This window comes from Trematomus bernacchii, unplaced genomic scaffold, assembly GCF_902827165.1.
Source record: "Trematomus bernacchii unplaced genomic scaffold, fTreBer1.1, whole genome shotgun sequence".
Taxonomy (NCBI): domain Eukaryota; kingdom Metazoa; phylum Chordata; class Actinopteri; order Perciformes; family Nototheniidae; genus Trematomus; species Trematomus bernacchii.
The window spans coordinates 667,132-691,962 of record NW_022987752.1 but is presented as its reverse complement, the minus strand read 5'-3'; the positions used below and the strand labels follow the sequence as shown (position 1 = coordinate 691,962).

Below are 24,831 nucleotides of genomic sequence, written 5' to 3'. Positions count from 1 at the left end.
CGGTCAAAGTCAATACACACTATAGACAGCAGTTCAGTGAAGTCATCAAAAAAGCTTGCACAGTATTTGGGTGGTCTATAGATATTTAGGAACAGAGCTCGAGAGGAGCATTTCAGCTGAAGGGCCACATATTCAAAAGAAGCAAAGTCCCCATAAGATGTCTTCCTGCTTTGAAGGGAATCATTGAACAAAATAGCAACTCCACCCCCTTTCTTATGCATTCTTTCCTGACTCATAAAACTAAAGTTGGGAGGGGTTGATTCGATAAGAACAGCTGCACTGTTATTTTGTTCAATCCAAGTTTCCGTTAAAAACATAAAATCCAGATTGTGCTCAGTGATAAAATCATTGATTAAAAACATTTTTCCTGCCAAAGACCTGACATTTAATAAAGCTAGTTTAAGTTCGTTAAATACACTATCAGTCAGATTTTTTGTGACAAGCTGTGGCTGACATGGAATCACAAAAACGTTTGAGCGCTTCCTGTTTCTAAGCTGATTCACCGCTCTTAATCTATTACCTATCAACACAGATATCGGCAAAGATACTGGCAGGCAGGGCCCCGGCTTGTCCTGGAAAGAGTTGAGAGTGCCATACGCCCTTGAGCCTGGACCCAGCACATATCAGTTAGAGTTTGCTGCGTTTTGTACACACACATTCTTATCAGGCTTCGGAGACAGCAGATGCTTTCTTGAAGGGGGGGAGGTGGTTGACATAGGCATGGTGATGAAGACAGGGGAGATGGTGCGCGTCTCTGCTTCGGTGATTGTGGTGGGCGTCGTTGAGGGGCGGGGGTAAAGGACATGCTGCCAACCCTGCGTATCGCCTTCATGCGGTCATTGAACTCCAGGAAGGACTTGGTGCCAACCCTCTGTATCTCCTACATGTGGTCATCGATTGTAGACACGTCTTTAAGGAATGATGGAGTCTCAGCTTTCACTGGCCTTTTATATTTCTGTTAAGAGACAGTCTGTAGAAGATAACTTGGGATTGTACCTCTGTTTCATTTTCAACATAACAAATGAAAGGAAGGATGAGTTTGACCATTTGTTCCATCAGATATCAGATAGGTATTATTTTGATTTGGCAAAAACACTTACTCAATTAAACCCAACTTTCTGTATATAAAGAGGAAACGAGCAGATAAGGCTCAACACAACTGATTATATTAAAAAACAACTTTATTCATGGACATTATTCTGAACAAGTCCCTCTCTGCCAGTTATCAGCACAAAAGTACTCTGGGTTTCTGTGTGTGTGTGTGTGTGTGTGTGTGTGTGTGTGTGTGTGTGTGTGTGTGTGTGTGTGTGTGTGTGTGTGTGTGTGTGTGGTGGTGTGTGTCTATCCTGGACTCAGGTTCTGGATGGTCTCTCTGTGTTCCTGGTACAGAGAGTGGAAAGCTGTCGCTAAAGCGAGGATCGGAGCGTCACAGTTCTCCTTTTCCTTCTGCAGAAAACACACAGGTATTTAGATATATATATATAGATAGATAGATGGATGGATGGATGGATGGATGGATGGATGGACAGATAGATAGATAGATGGATGGATAGATAGAAAACAAGGCAAGACACGAGAAATAAACAGTCCAAAATATTTCTGAAATAGAAATCAAATAGCATTAAAAAGTTTTAAAAAATATTTTGTAAATAGTAACAAATATAATGCAGGATATTATTGTGCAATAAATTGATTAATCAATTTATTGCACAATAATATTCTGCATTATATTTGTTACTATTTACTTCGAACGTGTAAAACAATATTGATAAACAAAAATATGATTGACTTACAAATTATATATAAACAAATGATCTACCTAATTACACATCTGAAAAGGGGTGGGAAGAAGTTTACACTTATTTAATCCCACCCCTTCTCCCAAAAACTCAATTATTAACAGTTTTTTTTATTTTTTTCTACTTAAGCTCAAAATGTATAAATATCCAGAGTGAAATACACTTACAGCCGATGTCTCGTGGTACTCCAACCCCTGGCTTTCGGCCCATTCCTGGGCCACGGACGCCTGGACCTCTCTTCTAGTGGACAGATCGGTTTTGTTGCCCACTAAGACACCTGAGACACAGGAGGTGAAGAGAGAGAACGCAGGTAAGAAACAGAAACTATTATGAAGCCAAAATGTTGTTTAATGAAAGGAACTGGTATTCTGAGGAGCAGTCGGACCCTTCACCACTGATATCACTGAAGTTCAGTAAAGTCTTCACCAATATCGGCCAGGCCTACAGCCCAACGACAGGTACCACACACACACACACACACACACACACACACACACACACACACACACACACACACACACACACACACACACACACACACACACACACACACCCAACACACACACACACACACACACCAACACACACACACACACACACACACACACACACACCACACACACACACACACACACACACACACACACACACACACACACACACACACACACACACACACACACACACACACACACACACACACACACACACACACACACACACACACACACACACACACACACACACACACACACAACATCATGCAGTGTTGTAGAAGACTTGAATCTAGAGATTGAGACCATTAACTCATCAGGAAAATGTTTACTGAGGTAATAAATAAAATAAAAAGTAGGGTAATTTTCTCATACAATCTGACTTATTGCCACCTGTTTGATATCAGAGAGCAGATGTTAGTCATTTCCTCCTATCCTTTACTTTACTATTTGTTAATAAGCTTTTTAGGGATCTTAGGTTTATAATTAATGGTTCAAATCAGCTGATATTGCTTTCTACCTTACTTTTTCCCTTAAAGTGGACCTATCATGCTATATTTGAATAATATAGTGTAGGACCATACCTATATAAGGCATATTTATACTTTTTTTTTTCAAAATACCAAACAGATCATGCATTTTAGCCATGCCTCATTTTGCTCAATTTGCACTTTTTTAGATCTGTTTTAGCAAGGGCTGATTCAGTGAGAACAGCACCATCTACAGGCCTGGCAGATGTACTACAGCGTCTCCAGCGCTTTCGAACGGCAATGGCCGTGGCTGTCTCCTCCTGATTGGTGGAGTTGGCCCAATAGCCGTAGCGCCACCGTCCTGACGTCAGGACAGTGTTCAAATCTGGATCAGTTTTTATCAGATCCGTTGCAGCCCCTTTTTTAGAGATTTGGGTATGGAGGAAAATAGAGAGGGTTGTGTTTTCTGACACTTGGTGAGTTCCCTGGAACACCGGGGACACATATACATGTAGAAAAGACGTACAAAAGTGCATTTTGCATGATAGGTCCCCTTTAATATCAACATCTGAGTCGGCCTAACGGTGCAGTTTCACAATGGAAATGTCCACAGAACTGTCAATTTAACAATTTTTGACGGACTGTAAGTTTATTCTCAATTGTTTTAAACTCTATGGCTTGTTACCTGGAAGGTGTCGTCCTCTGCAGTGAGCTCTGACTCTCTCCATCCAGTGGCTGCAGTTTGCAAACGACTGCTCACTGCTGAGGTCGAAAACCAGACACAACAACGACACCTCCCCCCACTGAGGAGAAGAGAAGAAGAATAACACATCAGATTAATTCTTCATACTTCTGTGGCACAATTATACTCAGTGTTGGAATGTAACAAAGTACCATATTGATCAGAATATAAGACATATATAAGAAATCTGAAAAGTAGACTTTTCGATGTAATTACACAGTCACAACAAAACATCGCCCCAAATGAGTGTTTCCCAAGCGAGAAATTCACCGTCTTAAAGTACGGTAAGAGCAACAGGAGAGGGAGAGATGGAGAGACAACTCCAACAAAGTGGATCAAAATTAGGCGAGTTAATAAACAAGAGAGGCGAAGTCACAAGGCCAATTTTAAGATAATGTTGATCAACGAAGTCATCAAACAACTGTCGATGGTGTTACTGAGTGTAACGTTAGAAGATGGAGTTACTGAGTGTGACGTTAGAAGATGGAGTTACTGAGTGTGACGTTAGAAGATGGAGTTATTCAGTGTAACGTTAGATGATGGTGTTACTGAGTGTGATGTTAGAAGATGGAGTTACTGAGTGTAACGTTAGAAGATGGAGTTACTCAGTGTAACGTTAGATGATGGTGTTACTGAGTGTGATGTTAGAAGATGGAGTTACTGAGTGTAACGTTAGAAGATGGAGTTACTCAGTGTAACGTTAGATGATGGTGTTACTGAGTGTGATGTTAGAAGATGGAGTTACTGAGTGTGACGTTAGAAGATGGAGTTACTGAGTGTAACGTTAGAAGATGGAGTTACTCAGTGTAACGTTAGATGATGGTGTTACTGAGTGTGATGTTATAAGATGGAGTTACTGAGTGTGATGTTATAAGATGGAGTTACTGAGTGTGACGTTAGAAGATGGAGTTACTGAGTGTAACGTTAGAAGATTGAGTTACTGAGTGTAACGTGAGAAGATGGAGTTACTGAGTGTGACGTTAGAAGATGGAGTTACTGAGTGTAACGTTAGAAGATGGAGTTACTGAGTGTAACGTGAGAAGATGGAGTTACTGAGTGTAACGTTAGAAGATGGAGTTACTGAGTGTAACGTTAGAAGATGGAGTTACTGAGTGTAACGTTAGAATATGGAGTTACTGAGAGTAACGTTAGAAGATGGAGTTACTGAGTGTAACGTTAGAAGATGGAGTTACTGAGTGTAACGTTAGAAGATGGAGTTACTGAGTGTAACGTTAGAAGATGGTGTTACTGAGTGTAATGTTAGAAGATTGAGTTACTGAGTGTAACATTAGAAGATGGAGTTACTGAGTGTAACGTTAGAAGATGGTGTTACTGAGTGTAACGTGAGAAGATGGAGTTACTGAGTGTAACGTTAGAAGATTGAGTTACTGAGTGTAACGTTAGAAGATGGAGTTACTGAGTGTAACGTTAGAAGATGGAGTTACTGAGTGTAACGTGAGAAGATGGAGTTACTGAGTGTAACGTTAGAAGATGGAGTTACTCAGTGTAACGTTAGAAGATGGTGTTACTGAGTGTAACGTTAGAAGATGGAGTTACTGAGTGTAACGTGAGAAGATGGAGTTACTGAGTGTAACGTTAGAAGATGGAGTTACTGAGTGTAACGTTAGAAGATGGAGTTACTGAGTGTAACGTGAGAAGATGGAGTTACTGAGTGTAACGTTAGAAGATGGTGTTACTGAGTGTAACGTTAGAAGATGGAGTTACTGAGTGTAACGTTAGAAGATGGTGTTACTGAGTGTAACGTTAGAAGATGGAGTTACTGAGTGTAACGTTAGAAGATGGTGTTACTGAGTGTAACGTTAGAAGATGGAGTTACTGAGTGTAACGTTAGAAGATGGTGTTACTGAGTGTAATGTTAGAAGATTGAGTTACTGAGTGTAACATTAGAAGATGGAGTTACTGAGTGTAACGTTAGAAGATGGTGTTACTGAGTGTAACGTGAGAAGATGGAGTTACTGAGTGTAACGTTAGAAGATGGAGTTACTGAGTGTAACGTTAGAAGATGGAGTTACTGAGTGTAACGTTAGAAGATTGAGTTACTGAGTGTAACGTTAGAAGATGGAGTTACTGAGTGTAACATTAGAAGATGGTGTTACTGAGTGTAACGTGAGAAGATGGAGTTACTGAGTGTAACGTTAGAAGATTGAGTTACTGAGTGTAACGTTAGAAGATGGAGTTACTGAGTGTAACGTTAGAAGATGGAGTTACTGAGTGTAACGTTAGAAGATGGAGTTACTGAGTGTAACGTTAGAAGATGGTGTTACTGAGTGTAACGTTAGAAGATGGAGTTACTGAGTGTAACGTTAGATGATGGTGTTACTGAGTGTGATGTTATAAGATGGAGTTACTGAGTGTGATGTTATAAGATGGAGTTACTGAGTGTGACGTTAGAAGATGGAGTTACTCAGTGTAACGTTAGATGATGGTGTTACTGAGTGTGATGTTAGAAGATGGAGTTACTGAGTGTAACGTTAGAAGATGGAGTTACTGAGTGTAACGTTAGAAGATGGAGTTACTGAGTGTAACGTTAGAAGATTGAGTTACTGAGTGTAACGTGAGAAGATGGAGTTACTGAGTGTGACGTTAGAAGATGGAGTTACTGAGTGTAACGTGAGAAGATGGAGTTACTGAGTGTAACGTTAGAAGATGGAGTTACTGAGTGTAACGTGAGAAGATGGAGTTACTGAGTGTAACGTTAGAAGATGGAGTTACTGAGTGTAACGTTAGAAGATGGAGTTACTGAGTGTAACGTGAGAAGATGGAGTTACTGAGTGTAACGTTAGAAGATGGAGTTACTGAGTGTAACGTTAGAAGATGGAGTTACTGAGTGTAACGTTAGAATATGGAGTTACTGAGAGTAACGTTAGAAGATGGAGTTACTGAGTGTAACGTTAGAAGATGGAGTTACTGAGTGTAACGTTAGAAGATGGAGTTACTGAGTGTAACGTTAGAAGATGGAGTTACTGAGTGTAACGTTAGAAGATGGTGTTACTGAGTGTAATGTTAGAAGATTGAGTTACTGAGTGTAACATTAGAAGATGGAGTTACTGAGTGTAACGTTAGAAGATGGTGTTACTGAGTGTAACGTGAGAAGATGGAGTTACTGAGTGTAACGTTAGAAGATTGAGTTACTGAGTGTAACGTTAGAAGATGGAGTTACTGAGTGTAACGTGAGAAGATGGAGTTACTGAGTGTAACGTTAGAAGATGGAGTTACTGAGTGTAACGTGAGAAGATGGAGTTACTGAGTGTGATGTTAGAAGATGGAGTTACTGAGTGTAACGTTAGAATATGGAGTTACTGAGAGTAACATTAGAAGATGGAGTTACTGAGTGTAACGTTAGAAGATGGAGTTACTGAGTGTAACGTGAGAAGATGGAGTTACTGAGTGTAACGTTAGAAGATGGAGTTACTGAGTGTAACGTTAGAAGATGGAGTTACTGAGTGTAACGTGAGAAGATGGAGTTACTGAGTGTAACGTTAGAAGATGGTGTTACTGAGTGTAATGTTAGAAGATTGAGTTACTGAGTGTAACATTAGAAGATGGAGTTACTGAGTGTAACGTTAGAAGATGGTGTTTACTGAGTGTAACGTGAGAAGATGGAGTTACTGAGTGTAACGTTAGAAGATGGAGTTACTGAGTGTAACGTTAGAAGATGGAGTTACTGAGTGTAACGTTAGAAGATTGAGTTACTGAGTGTAACGTTAGAAGATGGAGTTACTGAGTGTTACATTAGAAGATGGTGTTACTGAGTGTAACGTGAGAAGATGGAGTTACTGAGTGTAACGTTAGAAGATTGAGTTACTGAGTGTAACGTTAGAAGATGGAGTTACTGAGTGTAACGTTAGAAGATGGAGTTACTGAGTGTAACGTTAGAAGATGGTGTTACTGAGTGTAACGTTAGAAGATGGAGTTACTGAGTGTAACGTTAGAAGATGGAGTTACTGAGTGTAACGTGAGAAGATGGAGTTACTGAGTGTAATGTTAGAAGATGGTGTTACTGAGTGTAACGTTAGAAGATGGAGTTACTGAGTGTAACGTTAGAAGATGGAGTTACTGAGTGTAACGTGAGAAGATGGAGTTACTGAGTGTAACGTTAGAAGATGGAGTTACTGAGTGTAATGTTAGAAGATGGAGTTACTGAGTGTAACGTTAGAAGATGGTGTTACTGAGTGTAACATTAGAAGATGGAGTTACTGAGTGTAACGTGAGAAGATTGAGTTACTGAGTGTAACGTTAGAAGATTGAGTTACTGAGTGTAACGTTAGAAGATGGAGTTACTGAGTGTAACGTGAGACGATTGAGTTACTGAGTGTAACGTTAGAAGATGGAGTTACTGAGTGTAACGTTAGAAGATTGAGTTACTGAGTGTAACGTTAGAAGATGGAGTTACTGAGTGTAACGTTAGAAGATTGAGTTACTGAGTGTAACATTAGAAGATGGCGAGCCCAAAAAAAACACCTTAAAAATGTAAACAGTCAGAGAAAAGGTATTTTTCCAAAAATGAGTCTTGTTAAAGAGGGCACTTCTTATATTCGGGTCAATACGGTACGTTAACAAAATGCTGAGGTAGAAATTGGGAGCATAAAATCATTAGGAAAATGTTTACTGGTGTCATTAATTAAGTTAGAAGTAGGCACATTTTCTCGCTTCTATATGATCAAAAAGTGGAGTCGCCCCCTGCTGGACATTAGAGAGAATGCATGTTTAATGCCCTTTTCATGTCACCTTATTTAGTTGTTCTTAAATGTATTTCTAAATGTTTTTGTTTTATTGTCCGTTAAATATCATTACATTACATCACATGTCATTTTCTCGTAGACTTCTACACAATCTAACTCCTTTCTGTAACCGTCAACCACCTGCTGGTTTACGACACTTTTCCACCGCTTAGTGACCAAATCAAAGGGATCTTTATTGTATTTTTTTATATTTTAAAATGTTTTATTTGCTCATACTGCAATCGTTTGAAAGCACGTCAACTTAAGCACTTAAGGTACTTGTCCTTTCTTTAAGTATTTCCATTTAAAGATATTTTATTCTTTTACTCCACTATATTTTGGAAGCAAATATTGTATTTTTTGTACTCCGCTACATTTAATTGGCAAAATAAGTTTCTACTTCATTTGTAAGCTACATTAGTTATATCAGTTAGTAATGACTTGGTTTGAATAAAATATAAATCAACTGTAAGATGTAATATTATGGATTAAGACACCTGGTAGTATAAAAAGACAGCTTTACCTTTAACAGCTTGATAATTTAAATGATTCACATGCATCACTTATTATAATCCAGTAATATAATACAACAATTATCAGAAAAATGTCCTTCGACTTCTAGTTCAAGTATACTTTGATGACAATACTTCTTGTACTTGTTCCATAAAGGTCACCTATCATGCTATTGTTAGGGAATAGCATAGGTCTATATAAAAATATATAAAAAACATGTCTATGAAGTGTTTTGCTCAAAATACCAAACAGATCACCCATTCTAGCCATGCCTCATATCCCTCTATTTCACTTCCTGTTTCAAAAGGGCTGATTTGGGGTATATAGGGGTCTGAGCTCATGCGGGACCCGGCAGCTACTGTCTAAACTAAATGCTGCCGTGATGAAACGCCATATCATGGATTATCAAGGATTCTCTCTGAAACAGTATGGAGCTCAAAGGCTTTCTCTCTTGCCGGTTATACCACAAGGTGAGTTCCTTTTTATTTCCTGCTTCTTCACACACATGCTCTCCAGTACAGGTTAGCTCTGAGTGTTAGCGATGCTAATGTAAACACCGACCATATTACGTCCAAAACAGTCGGGCATTGTTTCTGATAGCAACTTTCTGATTGGGCCGTGGGTCCACATTTCAGATATTACGTCATATCGGACGCAAATCTGGATCAGCTCCGTTGTTCCCCCGTTTTTAGAGATTTGGGTACGGAGGAAAAGAGAGAGGGATTTATTTTCTGACGCTGCGTGAGTTCCCTGGAACACCGGGGACACATCTTTATGTAGAAAAGACATAAAAAAGTGTATTTTGCATGATAGGTCCCCTTTAAGTAAAAAGTGAATGCAGAACTTTTTATTATAACTTTATCTTACGTATAACATCTCAGTACTTCTTCCACCTCTGCTTAAACTCCAGCAGCCCCCTGCGTTTATACATTTTGAATAAATACAACTTTATTTGAGGAGCCCTGGACGGTGAATTTGACCAGTTAAAAACTCAAAATAAACGTAATTGTCTCACCATTTTCTCGCAGGCTTCCACTAACGTCTGCTTCCCTGCCGAGTCTACGATGTAGAGCTCCTGGAGGGGACGAGAGGAGGAGTGAAACATGAAGCTTTAGTCAAATCACAAGCTTTTAAATGTCCCTGTTCTCTGTGGCGAGGGTATCACTGTTCTTCCTGCAATGCTGCCCTGTTGCTCACTGAATACAGAGGAGAAACTAACAGTATTAATGCTCTGGTGGAGTTCATTTCTCACCGCCCACCTCCTGTGATTTACTGACTGCTATAAGAAGAGGAGGAGAATCAGAACCAGGTAGGTTGCCATGTACGAGGAATTAGACTTGGTGTCGTGGTGCAAACATACAAGTAAAAAAAAAAACACTGATAGAACTATTTTAAGAAAACTATAATAACATAAAAAATAAATAATACAAAATAAAGTAAAATAAAAAATAAAATAAAGAAGTATTTACATTGAAATATGAATGAAGAGGAAGAAGAGGAGGAGGATGAAGAGGAGACTCACCACGCTGTCGCTGGTCTCTGGGATCTGGACGCACTTCATCATCAGATCCACTCCCGTCGTCTGCAGAACACACGAGAAAGAGGTGATTATAATGCTGTTTATTTAAAGGTCACCTATTATTTAAAATCCTCTTCTTCATGTCTCTTCTACATCAACATGTGTCCCCTCTTCTTCATGTCTCTTCTACATCAACATGTGTCCCCTCTTCTTCATGTCTCTTCTACATCAACATGTGTCCCCTCTTCTTCATGTCTCTTCTACATCAACATGTGTCCCCTCTTCCTCATGTCTCTTCTACATCACCATGTGTCCCCTCTTCTTTATGTCTCTTCTATATCAACATGTGTCCCCTCTTCTTCATGTCTCTTCTACATCAACATGTGTCCCCTCTTCTTCATGTCTCTTCTTCATCAACATGTGTCCCCTCTTCTTCATGTCTCTTCTACATCAACATGTGTCCCCTCTTCCTCATGTCTCTTCTACATCAACATGTGTCCCCTCTTCTTCATGTCTCTTATACATCAACATGTGTCCCCTCTTCTTCATGTCTCTTCTACATCAACATGTGTCCCCTCTTCTTCATGTCTCTTCTACATCAACATGTGTCCCCTCTTCTTCATGTCTCTTCTACATCAACATGTGTGCCCTCTTCTTCATGTCTCTTCTACATCAACATGTGTCCCCTCTTCTTCATGTCTCTTCTACATCAACATGTGTCCCCTCTTCCTCATGTCTCTTCTACATCAACATGTGTCCCCTCTTCTTCATGTCTCTTCTTCATCAACATGTGTCCCCTCTTCCTCATGTCTCTTCTACATCAACATGTGTCCCCTCTTCTTCATGTCTCTTCTACATCAACATGTGTCCCCTCTTCTTCATGTCTCTTCTACATCAACATGTGTCCCCTCTTCCTCATGTCTCTTCTACATCACCATGTGTCCCCTCTTCTTTATGTCTCTTCTATATCAACATGTGTCCCCCTCTTCTTCATGTCTCTTCTACATCAACATGTGTCCCCTCTTCTTCATGTCTCTTCTTCATCAACATGTGTCCCCTCTTCTTCATGTCCTCTTCTACATCAACATGTGTCCCCTCTTCCTCATGTCTCTTCTACATCAACATGTGTCCCCTCTTCTTCATGTCTCTTATACATCAACATGTGTCCCCTCTTCTTCATGTCTCTTCTACATCAACATGTGTCCCCTCTTCTTCATGTCTCTTCTACATCAACATGTGTCCCCTCTTCTTCATGTCTCTTCTACATCAACATGTGTGCCCTCTTCTTCATGTCTCTTCTACATCAACATGTGTCCCCTCTTCTTCATGTCTCTTCTACATCAACATGTGTCCCCTCTTCTTCATGTCTCTTCTACATCAACATGTGTCCCCTCTTCTCATGTCTCTTCTCCATCAACATGTGTCCCCTCTTCTTCATGTCTCTTCTACATCAACATGTGTCCCCTCTTCCTCATGTCTCTTCTACATCACCATGTGTCCCCTCTTCTTCATGTCTCTTCTACATCAACATGTGTCCCCTCTTCTCCATGTCTCTTCTTCATCAACATGTGTCCCCTCTTCTTCATGTCTCTTCTACATCAACATGTGTCCCCTCTTCTTCATGTCTCTTCTACATCAACATGTGTCCCCTCTTCTTCATGTCTCTTCTTCATCACAATGTGTCCCCTCTTCTTCATGTCTCCTCTACATCAACATGTGTCCCCTCTTCATCATGTCTCTTCTACATCAACATGTGTCCCCTCTTCTTCATGTCTCTTCTACATCAACATGTGTCCCCTCTTCTTCATGTCTCTTCTACATCAACATGTGTCCCCTCTTCTTCATGTCTCTTCTACATCAACATGTGTCCCCTCTTCTTCATGTCTCTTCTACATCAACATGTGTCCCCTCTGTGTAAAGAGACTGTGAAAGTTTCAGGAACAAAGATTCTCTCTCTTTTTGTCCTGATCCATTTTTATAAAAACCTGTCTGAAAATGAGCTGATCAGATTTTAGCCACTTGATGATGTCATAACAATGTTTTGTCTTGTGTAACCATTAGCCAATCACCAACCAAGGTAACCCCCCCCCCCCCCTCCACCTTATCACCTGAATCTCCTCCTAGAGCACCATTGAGTTCTTTGTAACCAAATCTCTCTCAGAGGGGCGTGGGGAGGGGCTCCATATTTTCATCTAAAGTAACAGACAGAGAATCAGCACTTTGGAAACAGGGCTGAAACAGAGGGGATTATGGGTAATGCTGCAATGATCTGTTTGGTGTTTCAGCCAATCAGAGACAGGCTCTGGATATATCTGAGACCTGTGATATATTGATGAAAACAGTACAATAGGAGACCTTTAATACAAAGCTAAAAGACATTCATTCATGAGACCTTTAGTTCATGTTTAATGTTAATCTGTAAAGCCGACTGAGACAAACGTGTTTTGTGATATTGGGCTATACAAATAAAGTTTGATTTGATTTGATGTTTTCCTCTTGGTAGTGAAGAACCCTGTCAATGTGATTATCAAAAAAAAAACCTCTGCAATTCTAGATAACTGTTTTCTAAAACCCTGATTAGAGAGTGCATTTTGGGGAATTTGTATCTACTCCAGTCTGATGTGTGCGAATAAAAGCAGAGTAAAGTGTGAAAGATTACAACGTTTGTATATTGGAAAAAGTTATTTTACATTATTGCAATAATATAAACACACAAAGGCAAAGCTAACCATTTAAAAATGTATCAATACTAATGCATCCCTGTATATATATCATATGATGCATGTTAAATAGTGTGCACATTTCTCTATTTCATTTCTTATCTCTAGATTATTTTCTAGATTTTTTTTAAAAGATCATTTGGGGCTGAAGCAGCGTTTCCGCCAGGGGGGCGTCTTGCCGTCATTTGACGCTCTTATTCAGCTCGGAACACCCTGAACTCGAGCCAAGGGCGTCCAAAAAACTAAATCATTTGAGAGAAGATCGAGAGTTTTTATCGCTTGAAATGACGAAAAGGAAAAAGGACCAGGACATCCCTCTGTTGGAGGGGCAAAGGAGTCTGGTGGGATTATTTTCGCCGCCAACAAAGCGTGTTCCTGTGACGGAAAGTGTACTGCCAGCGAGCCTTGACGGGGGGTGCTAGTGGAGCACGCGCCTGAACTGCGAGCGCCGGAGCCTCGCAGCGGCGAAACTGAGACTCCGTGGTAAACTGTGGTAACATGAGGAGCCGTTTGGGAGCCGAAAGAGCCGGCTCTTCTTAGTGAGCCGAGCCAAATGATCCGGCTCACTAAGAAGAGCCGGAATTCCCATCACTAATACGTAAAGAGATGGTGGGTGTTTCTCAATCTCGAGTACGCTTGCTTGGTAGCACATGTCTTCCGAGCATCTTGCTTCAGAAGCGAGGCAAGAATACTTCCTGGCATTCGGAAAACAAAGAGTGGAACACGCTAGCAATTGTGCAGGTGTGCGTCATATGAGAGGCCCCGCCTTACATTTTCTGCCACAGATTTGGGGAAATTGGTCCGTGCGCAAAGCATTGTGGGGATTTTAAGACCGCGGAGTCTACACATGTACAGCCTCAAAATTTCTCGCTACGAAGTACGCCGGGCTCGGTAGAATTCCAAGTATGCTGGACATTGGAACAGTCCTTCGGCGGCACTCGATGACGTAGTATGCTTGAAATAGTGGCTCTGGAGCAGCTTTACTCGACATTGAGAAACACCCAGTATCTATAAGGGATGGCTCAATTCAAAATTCAAGTCACGTGACACGACGTGACGTCACTCCCCCCGCTCTCGGGGTGGACGCCCTCTCAGCCCTGGTCTGGCCGAAACACTGGGCTGAAGAGTGCCTTTATTGGGGTTACAGTGTTGAAATGGGAAGAGGATGACATTGCCTGTAATTTTCAAGGGAATCGGGAATTGAACCGGTTTACTTTTCAGCGGACACCCTAAAAATATCGCCCCATGTCTAGTTGTGTTTCTCAGGATATCTTGAACAGACTAAAGTTGCTGTTTTCCAGCCTTCTTTGTAAGGTGGAGATGTTCACAGACTTTAAATGAACCCATAGAGGTGTTAGATATGAAAGCAGAGGATATCATAAATATGATCTCATCACAGCTGCACGTTTCTTCAGGAGCTCAGAGATCTAACGGCGTGTGTGTTGCCCCTTTCACACCAACGCGGTTCCTGTTGTAGCTCCTCTTGCGCTCTTCTGGTTCGGAACCGGTTTTTCTTTTCAGCCCCCGTTTTGTTCACACCGCCCAGAGCCCGACTGCTGCTGCGTCACGACGTCACGTTACGTCGCTGATTTTCTCCCCAACGGCGTCGGGTCGATGATCATGTTGCTTTTAATCATACGAAGCCAGATTAAATTAAATAACTACTTCTCAACCCTTGTACTTTTTCTCCAGAGTGCCGTGGTTCGACCGCTGCAGTGCTGCCCGCTGTTTGGCATCACAACGCTGTTATGAACGTTTCTCTGGTATAAAATGGGCGATGTTAGCATAGCAACCAAAGCTAAACTGACTATAACTTGACTACTTGTTGCTATCCTATTGTGGCATAAGCCATTTTCTACAGGCACATTTTACCGGCGTATTTTTCATTATGATTCTACTTGTGATAGTCGGACATGACAACCTGTGCAGCCCATGTATTGATTCCATCCGATAGCTGCTATAATAACAAACAAAACGTCTGCCTGCTCTCCACAATGATCAATAACAGCGAACGGATGGTCAAAGTAAGGTACAAATAAACAGAATCACACGAAGCCTGGTTAGTGTTGCCTGACTTTATAAAGTGTGTTTTTTTTAATAAGTGTGTGGTTGCGTTCTAGTTACTTTGCTCAGCACTACTGCTTGTTACAACGTACTCGCCTTTAACTGTTAGCTCAGGTTAATCTCGCCCCCCTCTGACGTAAGCGTGACGTATGCGGTTCTTGCTTCTAGACCGACAACTTTTTGGTGCTTGAAACAAACCAGTTTTCGGTGCTTAGAGGCGGCTCCGCTGCGGTGTGAACAGGAAAAACCGGTGCTTATCAGGCTCTAGCTCCGAACCGGCCCTGGAACCGCTTTGGTGTGAAAGGGGCATAAGTGATCCGGACGTCTGCCGGCTGCTCTCAGATCAGCGCTGACCTTCCACAGGAGGTCGCTTCACATCAGCAACAAATCTAAACTGATCTGAGCTCACTCTGAACGCAGCGTGTCAAAACACCAGAGACTTACAAACCTCTCACACATCAGAGCAACATTTACCTGAGTATCTCACACACACACACACACACACACACACACACACACACACACACACACACACACACACACACACACACACACACACACACACACCACACACACACACACACACACACACCCACACACACACACACACACACACACACACACACCACACACACACACACACACACACACACACACACACACACACACACACACACACACACACACACACACACATCACACACACACACACACACACACACACACACACACACACACACACACACACACACACACACAGCTTCTCTCTCTGGAATGTCAATGAGTTCCTATTAGCAACAAATAAGCTCTGGATATTGCTAACGGGCCGTCTGACATTTTCAAAGCGGGACGTGAGCAGCATGGCCGACAGCCTCCGTTACCCTTCAGAGGAAAAAAGTTGAGGAACAAGAGGGATGAGCGTCTGCAGGAAGAAGAACTTCTGTTTTAGATGAGGTAGAAAGGACAAGCTGTTCCCTGTTAATATCTGCAGTGAAAAAAAAAAGCTAAAGCAAAAATGTAAAGGGTTCATCCTCCTGGGAGCATGCAGTGTTGATGTTTTTTAGTAGGCCGACCCAGAAGTTAGCATCTAAAGGGATGCATCGACTAAAAGCAATGGGATTTTTACATTGATTTTGAAATATTGCAGAAAATACGACTTTTACAAGTAGTTTTAAAGGCATTCTCCAGAATTAAAAAGCTAATGTTGGGCTATAAAGGAACTACAGCACGGTCACATGACTTCACGTCACCACCGCTAAGCTAAAGGAGGCTAATGTTGGGCTATAAAGGAACTACAGCACGGTCACATGACTTCACGTCACCACCGCTAAGCTAAAGCTGGCTAATGTTGGGCTATAAAGGAACTACAGCACGGTCACATGACTTCACGTCACCACCGCTAAGCTAAAGGAGGCTAATGTTGGGCTATAAAGGAACCACAGCACGGTCACATGACTTCACGTCACCACCGCTAAGCTAAAGCTGGCTAATGTTGGGCTATAAGGAACTACAGCACGGTCACATGACTTCACGTCACCACCGCTAAGCTAAAGGAGGCTAATGTTGGGCTATAAAGGAACCACAGCACGGTCACATGACTTCACGTCACCACCGCTAAGCTAAAGGAGGCTAATGTTGAGCTATAAAGGAACTACAGCACGGTCACATGACTTCACGTCACCACCGCTAAGCTAAAGGAGGCTAATGTTGGGCTATAAAGGAACTACAGCACAGTCACATGACTTCACGTCACCACCGCTAAGCTAAAGGTGGCTAATGTTGGGCTATAAAGGAACTACAGCACGGTCACATGACTTCAAGTCACCACCGCTAAGCTAAAGCTGGCTAATGTTGGGCTATAAAGGAACTACAGCACGGTCACATGACTTCACGTCACCACCGCTAAGCTAAAGCTGGCTAATGTTGGGCTATAAAGGAACTACAGCACGGTCACATGACTTCACGTCACCACCGCTAAGCTAAAGGAGGCTAATGTTGGGCTATAAAGGAACCACAGCACGGTCACATGACTTCACGTCACCACCGCTAAGCTAAAGGAGGCTAATGTTGGGCTATAAAGGAACTACAGCACGGTCATATGACTTCACGTCACCACCGCTAAGCTCAAGGAGGCTAATGTTGGGCTATAAAGGAACCACAGCACGGTCACATGACTTCACGTCACCACCGCTAAGCTAAAGGGGGCTAATGTTGCGCTATAAAGGAACTTCAGCACGGTCACATGACTTCACGTCACCACCGCTAAGCTAAAGGGGGCTAATGTTGCGCTATAAAGGAACTAAAGCATGGTCACATGACTTCACGTCACCACCGCTAAGCTAAAGGTGGCTAATGTTGGGCTATAAAGGAACCACAGCACGGTCACATGACTTCACGTCACCACCGCTAAGCTAAAGGGGGCTAATGTTGCGCTATAAAGGAACCACAGCACGGTCACATGACTTCACGTCACCACCGCTAAGCTAAAGGTGGCTAATGTTGGGCTATAAAGGAACCACAGCACGGTCACATGACTTCACGTCACCACCGCTAAGCTAAAGGAGGCTAATGTTGGGCTATAAAGGAACTACAGCACGGTCACATGACTTCACGTCCCCACCGCTAAGCTAAAGGTGGCTAATGTTGGGCTATAAAGGAACTACAGCACGGTCACATGACTTCACGTCACCACCGCTAAGCTAAAGGAGGCTAATGTTGGGCTATAAAGGAACTACAGCATGGTCACATGACTTCACGTCACCACCGCTAAGCTAAAGGAGGCTAATGTTGGGCTATAAAGGAACCACAGCACGGTCACATGACTTCACGTCACCACCGCTAAGCTAAAGCTGGCTAATGTTGGGCTATAAAGGAACTACAGCACGGTCACATGACTTCCCGTCACCACCGCTAAGCTAAAGGTGGCTAATGTTGGGCTATAAAGGAACTACAGCACGGTCACATGACTTCACGTCACCCACCGCTAAGCTAAAGGAGGCTAATGTTGGGCTATAAAGGAACCACAGCACGGTCACATGACTTCACGTCACCACCGCTAAGCTAAAGGTGGCTAATGTTGGGCTATAAAGGAACTACAGCACGGTCACATGACTTCACGTCACCACCGCTAAGCTAAAGGAGGCTAATGTTGGGCGTAAAGACGTTTAGTCTCATTTAGACACTTGTTAGCAACCTCCATTTTAAATCCAGCAGTGGGGTATTTACTGACGTATTTTAAGTCGTAGAACTAAACTTTAAAGTCTCTTCAGCTTGTGTTAACCACAGACCTTATTTCAGGATAACAACCAAAAATTAATTCAGAAAACCATTGACCTCCAGACCAGGCGACAGGAAGTGAGGAAATGCTCAATCTGTCTTTTTAGATTTTGATGGGTAAATTCTGGGATTCTTTTGGTACATTACCCCCCCTGGAAACAATTAATATCCAGGATATATCAGGAACATCGTTGACAAAAAAGGTGTAGCTCGGGAGAAGATTTACTCTATTAGTGAAACATGGTCAGCAGGGAGACTTAAAGGAATTATAAATTAATATTTCAGGACGATGAATATCTAATGTGAATCTGATTAGTCGTTTGTGAGATATTTCTAAAACCTTCTGAATGTTTTTAACGTTGCAGAGTGACTGGCACCTCTCTGTAAAAAGTAAAATATGTGTTTGTGCATATCTGTATTCCTATGCATGTGTGTATTCAACAACAGAGTAGAAAAATGAATTTCTCCTTAGGGTTGCTCATCTTCTTCTTCTTAAAGGGGACCTATCATGCAAAATGCACTTTTGTACGTCTTTTCTACATGAATATGTGTCCCCGGTGTTCCAGGGAACTCACCAAGTGTCAGAAAACACAACCCTCTCTATTTTCCTCCATACCCAAATCTCTAAAAAAGGGGCTGCAACGGATCTGATAAAAACTGATCCAGATTTGAACACTGTCCTGACGTCAGGACGGTGGCGCTACGGCTATTGGGCCAACTCCACCAATCAGGAGGAGACAACCACGGCCATTGCCGTTCGAAAGCGCTGGAGACGCTGTAGTACATATGCCAGGCCTGTAGATGGTGCTGTTCTCACTGAATCTGCCCTTGCAAAAACAGAGCTAACATTTTTCAAATTGAGCAAAATAAGGCATGGCTAAAATGCATGATCTGTTTGGTATTTTGAAAAAAAAAAAGTATAAATATGCCTTATATAGGTATGGTCCTACACTATATTATTCAAATATAGCATGATAGGTCCACTTTAACTTAGGAAAATAACTGAAATGTAGATGCACTTTTTAGCTCTTTCTATTGCTTCAATCAAATGAGAAAGCTAATCCTAAAACTTCCTAAATAAGAAATGAACAGTAAAGTGAGCAGCTTCTAAGTTTAGGGAGATTTCTCTACCGTGTTCGCCAAGTGAGCAACAAGTTAAAAATATTTCCTCTTATATCACGCGAGCGGCTCAGGCTTCAAATGGGTATTTTAAAGGTTGCATAGCAACAGCAGAGAGCGTGACCGACCAGCAATTTCCCATGAGCCTTTGTTTCAGTGCACGCAGCTCATAAAGAAGAGTCTGCTGGACAGAAAACTGCAGCTAACCTACATCTAATGAAGTACTCAGATACTGTACTTATACTTACTTCTATATAGACTGTTCTGGCACTATTTCTATTTTATTTGTATTTACTTGCACATCTCAAAACATTCTCTTTCACTATTTTATCTATCCTATATATATTCATGTTGCTCTGTTGGAGGAGCCTGTGACTTCAGTTTTTCATTGACATTTCTACACTGTAGCTGCTGAGCACATTGTGATAAAGAATTGAATCTTGAAAAAGTGCAATTTTGAGGTACTTTATGCTGTGATATCTTGATGCCAATACTTTTGTATTTGTTCCTCCACCTCCATGTATCTCCTCTTCCTTTGAACGAGACGTCGCTTCTCATTAAATCTGTTTTTATGTATTAAAGTTGACGTTCTTTTTTATATTTTTTTGTATACATTATGCAGCAATACATATGTGTTTAGACTAGCCTGTAGTTCACCGACATCCTAGGTCAGTGTTATATAAAAATGCAGCACCTTTCTACTTTGTTGGTACTCTACACCAGGGGCGGACTGGCCATCTGTAGAATCTGGAGAACCACAGAACGGCCGGTCGCCGGCCCTTTAAAACTTTAAAAATTGTTTAACGTCATCTTTTAAGTTGCGCTGACGGCCGACAGAGGGCGACAGCGGCCGCTAATGCAGTTGTGTGGTTATTATCTGTCAAATAATCACACACGAAGAAGAAAAAAGACCGGCCACACGAAGAGAAGGGATTAGACGCCGCGGCAGACAGGGAGAATGAAAAAAACATGGATACAAATCAAAGAAAACAGTGGGGCCGAGAAGGCAAGAGGAAAAAGGTGAAGTCACTCGCAGGTGAAGCATATAAATGTCGCAAATTGACAGATCTTTGTGGCAGCAGCGCTGCTACAAGCACTATCATCAGCAGCTTAGAACAAGTGCAAGATGATGAAGATAATGATGAGGGCGTGAGTTCAGATATACAGCCAGCCTCCTGCGTTCATGATGAGGGACAGAGAGTTGAGCTGGTGGAACAACCAGCTCAACTGGCACATACAAGAGCAGGGCAAGAGCAAGAGGTGGGTGAGAATGATCCCTTGAACTGCATAAATGCAGCCTAATAAACAGCTGATTTCTAATAACTAATAACAAATAGTACTGTATGTTTAAGACATCTGAGGAGTGTCCGCCCTCTTTAGGTGAGAATTATCCCTTGAACTGCATAAATAGTAGGCTATTGTAAAAAAAAAATTCTGATGCCACCGCCCCCCACCCCCCGAATGTGGCCGGTCTTGGTCAGATTCCAGGGCTGAATTTTAGTCCCAGTCCGCCCCTGCTCTACACTAGTCCAACATGAACAGACACACAGCATCACAATGAAGTGGCTGTAGTGTGTTGTGTGTGTGTGTGTGTGTGTGTGTGTGTGTGTGTGTGTGTGTGTGTGTGTGTGTGTGTGTGTGTGTGTGTGTGTGTGTGTGTGTGTGTGTGTGTGTGTGTGTGTGTGCGTGTATGAGTGCATGTGTGTGCATGTGTGAGTGCACGCACTTCTTAAGTACCCGTTCTGGTGGCTTTCCAGAATCCTGCTGTATTAATTATCGACGTTACTGTCACCTCAGAAGCCCCGATAATGCTGACACAGCAAGGGCTGAACACACACAAACACACACACACACACAAACACAAACACACACAAACACACACACTCTCTTGTCCAGTGTTTACCCACTAACCTGTTCTGTACCCTAACATGCTAAATGCTCGATATTAAGCTCACAATTGAACGTGTTCATATATTCGTGATGCGCTCACTGCCCATGCGTTCACTGCCCATGCGTTCACTGCCCATGCGTTCACTGCCCATGCGTTCACTGCCCATGCGTTCACTGCAGCGCTGCGTTCAGGGACAGTGAGTGAGCAGCCGTATATCACAGCGTCAGGTTAATGACACAGTCCCCTCCCTGTGCAGATTAGCATAAATAATGCACATGGACCTCTCTGCGTCAGCACTAACTGGTCCGTTATGCTGTTTTGCACTTTGGTGATTTCTACAGTAAGACCTCTGCAGATCCCTGAAGAGCTGAAGTAAGAAAACTTCACGTGAGATATGATCGTTATTTATCACCTGCCATTATTAGAAATTATGATTTACAACTGGGTCATAATTAACTATTTGGTAAATATAAAGATAATCCTAAAATCACAAGTAGTTTTTAGTAAGATGTCCATTAAAAGATAAAATAAACAGAATACAATTATTTAGTAAATTGTGAAAGTTAAAATGTGCACATTTGTACTTCAATATATAACATGTATTTGACAACATAGAGTAGAAGTACAAAGTAGCAGAAAATAGAAATACTCAAGTGAAGTGCAAGTATCTATAAATTGTACTTAAGTTACGGTACTTGAGTACATCTACTTAGTTACTTCCCACCTCCGATAAAAACAAGTTACTCTTCTTGAATTTAAAACTGTGTCTGTTCCCTGACTCGGAGCATCGCCCAATCCCCTAAATCCTGAGAGCTTTAGTTTTACAACCAGACTCCTCCTCTGTGTGTGTGTGTGTGTGTGTGTGTGTGTGTGTGTGTGTGTGTGTGTGTGTGTGTGTGTGTGTGTGTGTGTGTGTGTGTGTGTGTGTGTGTGTGTGTGTGTGTGTGTGTCATTTCACATTATTACCCCAGAGTTAAAGCTCTCACCATGCTGTAGTTCTTCTGGAAGAGAGTCCCGTCACTGTGGAACATGTGAGAGAGAGCGCTCTTCCCCACTGCTGCATCTCCTGCACGCACGCACACACACACACACACACACACACACACACACACACACACACACACACACACACACACACACACACACACACACACACACACACACACACACACACACACACACACACACACACACACACACACACACACACACCCATTTAATTAGCAGTATGTGTCTCATATCAAATAACTGTATCGTGATGTGTTTGTGATGCTTATAAAGAAAGGAGAAACTTCAAACTGTTGCTATGAGCACATTGAATCGCATTAACCCTTAAGAAATGTCAATAAATGCATTTTGTGTATGTATTAGCCAGAAGAAAATGTATTTATCTCCATTTAACGGGTCAGTAACGCGTCTGTTAGCTCAATGTTAGCCCTGTTACCATTAGCAGAGGGCTAAACTAAACTTTAAAAGCCTTACCGACAAGCAGACATTTTGCCCTGAGCTTCACCATCACTGCAGACACCTTCCGAACAAGTTATAATAACTATTTAGTGACATTAAAGCCGCTAAATTAGCTCTTCTTTTTCGTTTTTAGCCGTCTGTTGTCAATGTAAATATCTTCTTCTAACGCTGTCTCTTAGCAACCAGCAGCACAGACGTTTCATTGGTCCAGACAGTGAGCAGAGCGTGGCTGGCGTCGGCTTTGATTGGCTGTCTGTGACGACGTGATAAGAATGTGTTTGAGGGTATTTTTCTCCTGAGAGAGTCTTTCAGGCAAGCTTAAGAATCTTTAATACTTTATTTTGTTCCTTTTACATTTTTCATTGTATTTTTCTTTATTATGTAATGCTTTATTTTGTATTGTATGTTTCTGTTATTATTTTATGCTTTATTTGTTCTTTCTGTTGTTGTTGTATTGACTTCAGGGTTAGGCTAATCCATGTGAATATATTTGAAGTATATTATTAATTCACAGGAGTAAAGAGGGTTGTGTTACAGCTGATAGTAATATAAAAAGCGAGATAAATATAAATAAGTTATGAGATAAATAAGACGATTGTGGTTAAGAGAGGTACTTAGTGGTTTGTGTACTCTGTTATAACAATAATACATGTAAACCACTTTAAGGGTTAGTAATCCACTTTAAGCTATAAATAGCAGGTGTATATCAGTATGTAGTGTCTCTACTTTAAAGAGTCCTCTCCTGCTGATGTTCAGGTGTATATCAGTATGTAGTGTCTCTACTTTAAAGAGTCCTCTCCTGCTGATGTTCAGGTGTATATCAGTATGTAGTGTCTCTACTTTAAAGAGTCCTCTCCTGCTGATGTTCAGGTGTATATCAGTATGTAGTGTCTCTACTTTAAAGAGCCTCTCCTGCTGATGTTCAGGTGTATATCAGTATGTAGTGTCTCTACTTTAAAGAGTCATCTCCTGCTGATGTTCAGGTGTATATCAGTATGTAGTGTCTCTACTTTAAAGAGTCCTCTCCTGCTGATGTTCAGGTGTATATCAGTATGTAGTGTCTCTACTTTAAAGAGTCCTCTCCTGCTGATGTTCAGGTGTATATCAGTATGTAGTGTCTCTACTTTAAAGAGTCCTCTCCTGCTGATGTTCAGGTGTATATCAGTATGTAGTGTCTGTACTTTAAAGAGTCCTCTCCTGCTGATGTTCAGGTGTATATCAGTATGTAGTGTCTCTACTTTAAAGAGTCCTCTCCTGCTGATGTTCAGGTGTATATCAGTATGTAGTGTCTGTACTTTAAAGAGTCCTCTCCTGCTGATGTTCAGGTGTATATCAGTATGTAGTGTCTGTACATTTTAAACCAAACCTCAGTATGTCCACTAGAGGGCGAGCTTTCATGCCTCAGCATTGCATTTAATGTATTATGAGACAGATTTCATATTGTTATTCTAACGTTATTAAATCACTTTCAGGAGTATTCTTCGAAAGTTTAAGATAGAAATATAATTTTAAAAAATCGCATTTATTATTTAAATCAATAATACATGATACACAAACTTACAAGGAAATAATTAAAAGACAATAGACATTGTTCTTCGGCTTTATTGAACAATTTGGAAAAGGCACATCACAACAGTCTGCAGTAAATTAATTTAAACTGAAGGCTTTATTTACACACAAAAAACGATTAAATTAATAAATAAAAGAAGACACGTGTCAATCAGGAATGAAGGTGTGTAGAAATGAGTAAAATGTTAAATACTTGTACAACATATAATAGTTTAGCTCTACTTTGTGTCCGCAGCCTCTGGAATAATACAAAAAACTAACATGGGACAAAATGTGAAAGCGCGTGACAATCCTGTGAGCAAAAGCGCACTCCCGTTATACAACGTGCGCGTCCACGCTGTGCAAGAACAAGAGAGAGAGAGAGAGCGAGAGAGAGCGAGAGATAGAGAGAGAGAGATAGAGAGAGAGAGAGAGAGAGAGAGAGAGAGAGAGAGAGAGAGAGAGAG

The 24,831-nt window shown here is 41.5% G+C and overlaps 1 protein-coding gene across 2 annotated transcripts; it reads right to left on the bottom strand.

Moving 5' to 3' along the window:
- Positions 1-1,163: 1,163 nt before the first annotated feature.
- ift27 (intraflagellar transport 27 homolog (Chlamydomonas)) lies at positions 1,164-23,010 on the bottom strand. 2 transcript variants are annotated; one of them, XM_034148224.1, is made up of 8 exons: positions 22,832-23,010; positions 22,336-22,415; positions 10,283-10,342; positions 9,776-9,835; positions 3,449-3,566; positions 1,967-2,076; positions 1,334-1,446; positions 1,164-1,283 (listed from the first exon to the last, which is right to left on the bottom strand). In XM_034148224.1, exons 1-7 carry the CDS (start codon positions 22,863-22,865, stop codon positions 1,342-1,344), a joined length of 567 nt encoding a protein of 188 aa, XP_034004115.1. In that variant the 5' UTR covers positions 22,866-23,010; the 3' UTR covers positions 1,164-1,283; positions 1,334-1,341. The 2 variants fall into 2 exon arrangements, with proteins under 2 accessions (XP_034004115.1, XP_034004116.1); XM_034148225.1 differs by lacking the exon at positions 1,164-1,283 and having other exon boundaries at positions 1,293-1,446; positions 1,967-2,067.
- Positions 23,011-24,831: the final 1,821 nt, after the last annotated feature.

What these genes read in the sequence shown, in the direction of transcription:
- ift27 (XM_034148224.1), bottom strand. Translation starts at nt 22,865, where the DNA reads ATGGTGAAGCTCAGGGCAAAATGTCTGCTTGTCG. An exon ending in TGGAAGCCTGCGAGAAAATG is followed by an intron (nt 3,567 to 9,775) that starts GTGAGACAATTA and finishes TCTTCTCCTCAG; the next exon opens with TGGGGGGAGGTGTCGTTGTT. An exon ending in AGTACCACGAGACATCGGCT is followed by an intron (nt 1,447 to 1,966) that starts GTAAGTGTATTT and finishes TGTTTTCTGCAG; the next exon opens with AAGGAAAAGGAGAACTGTGA.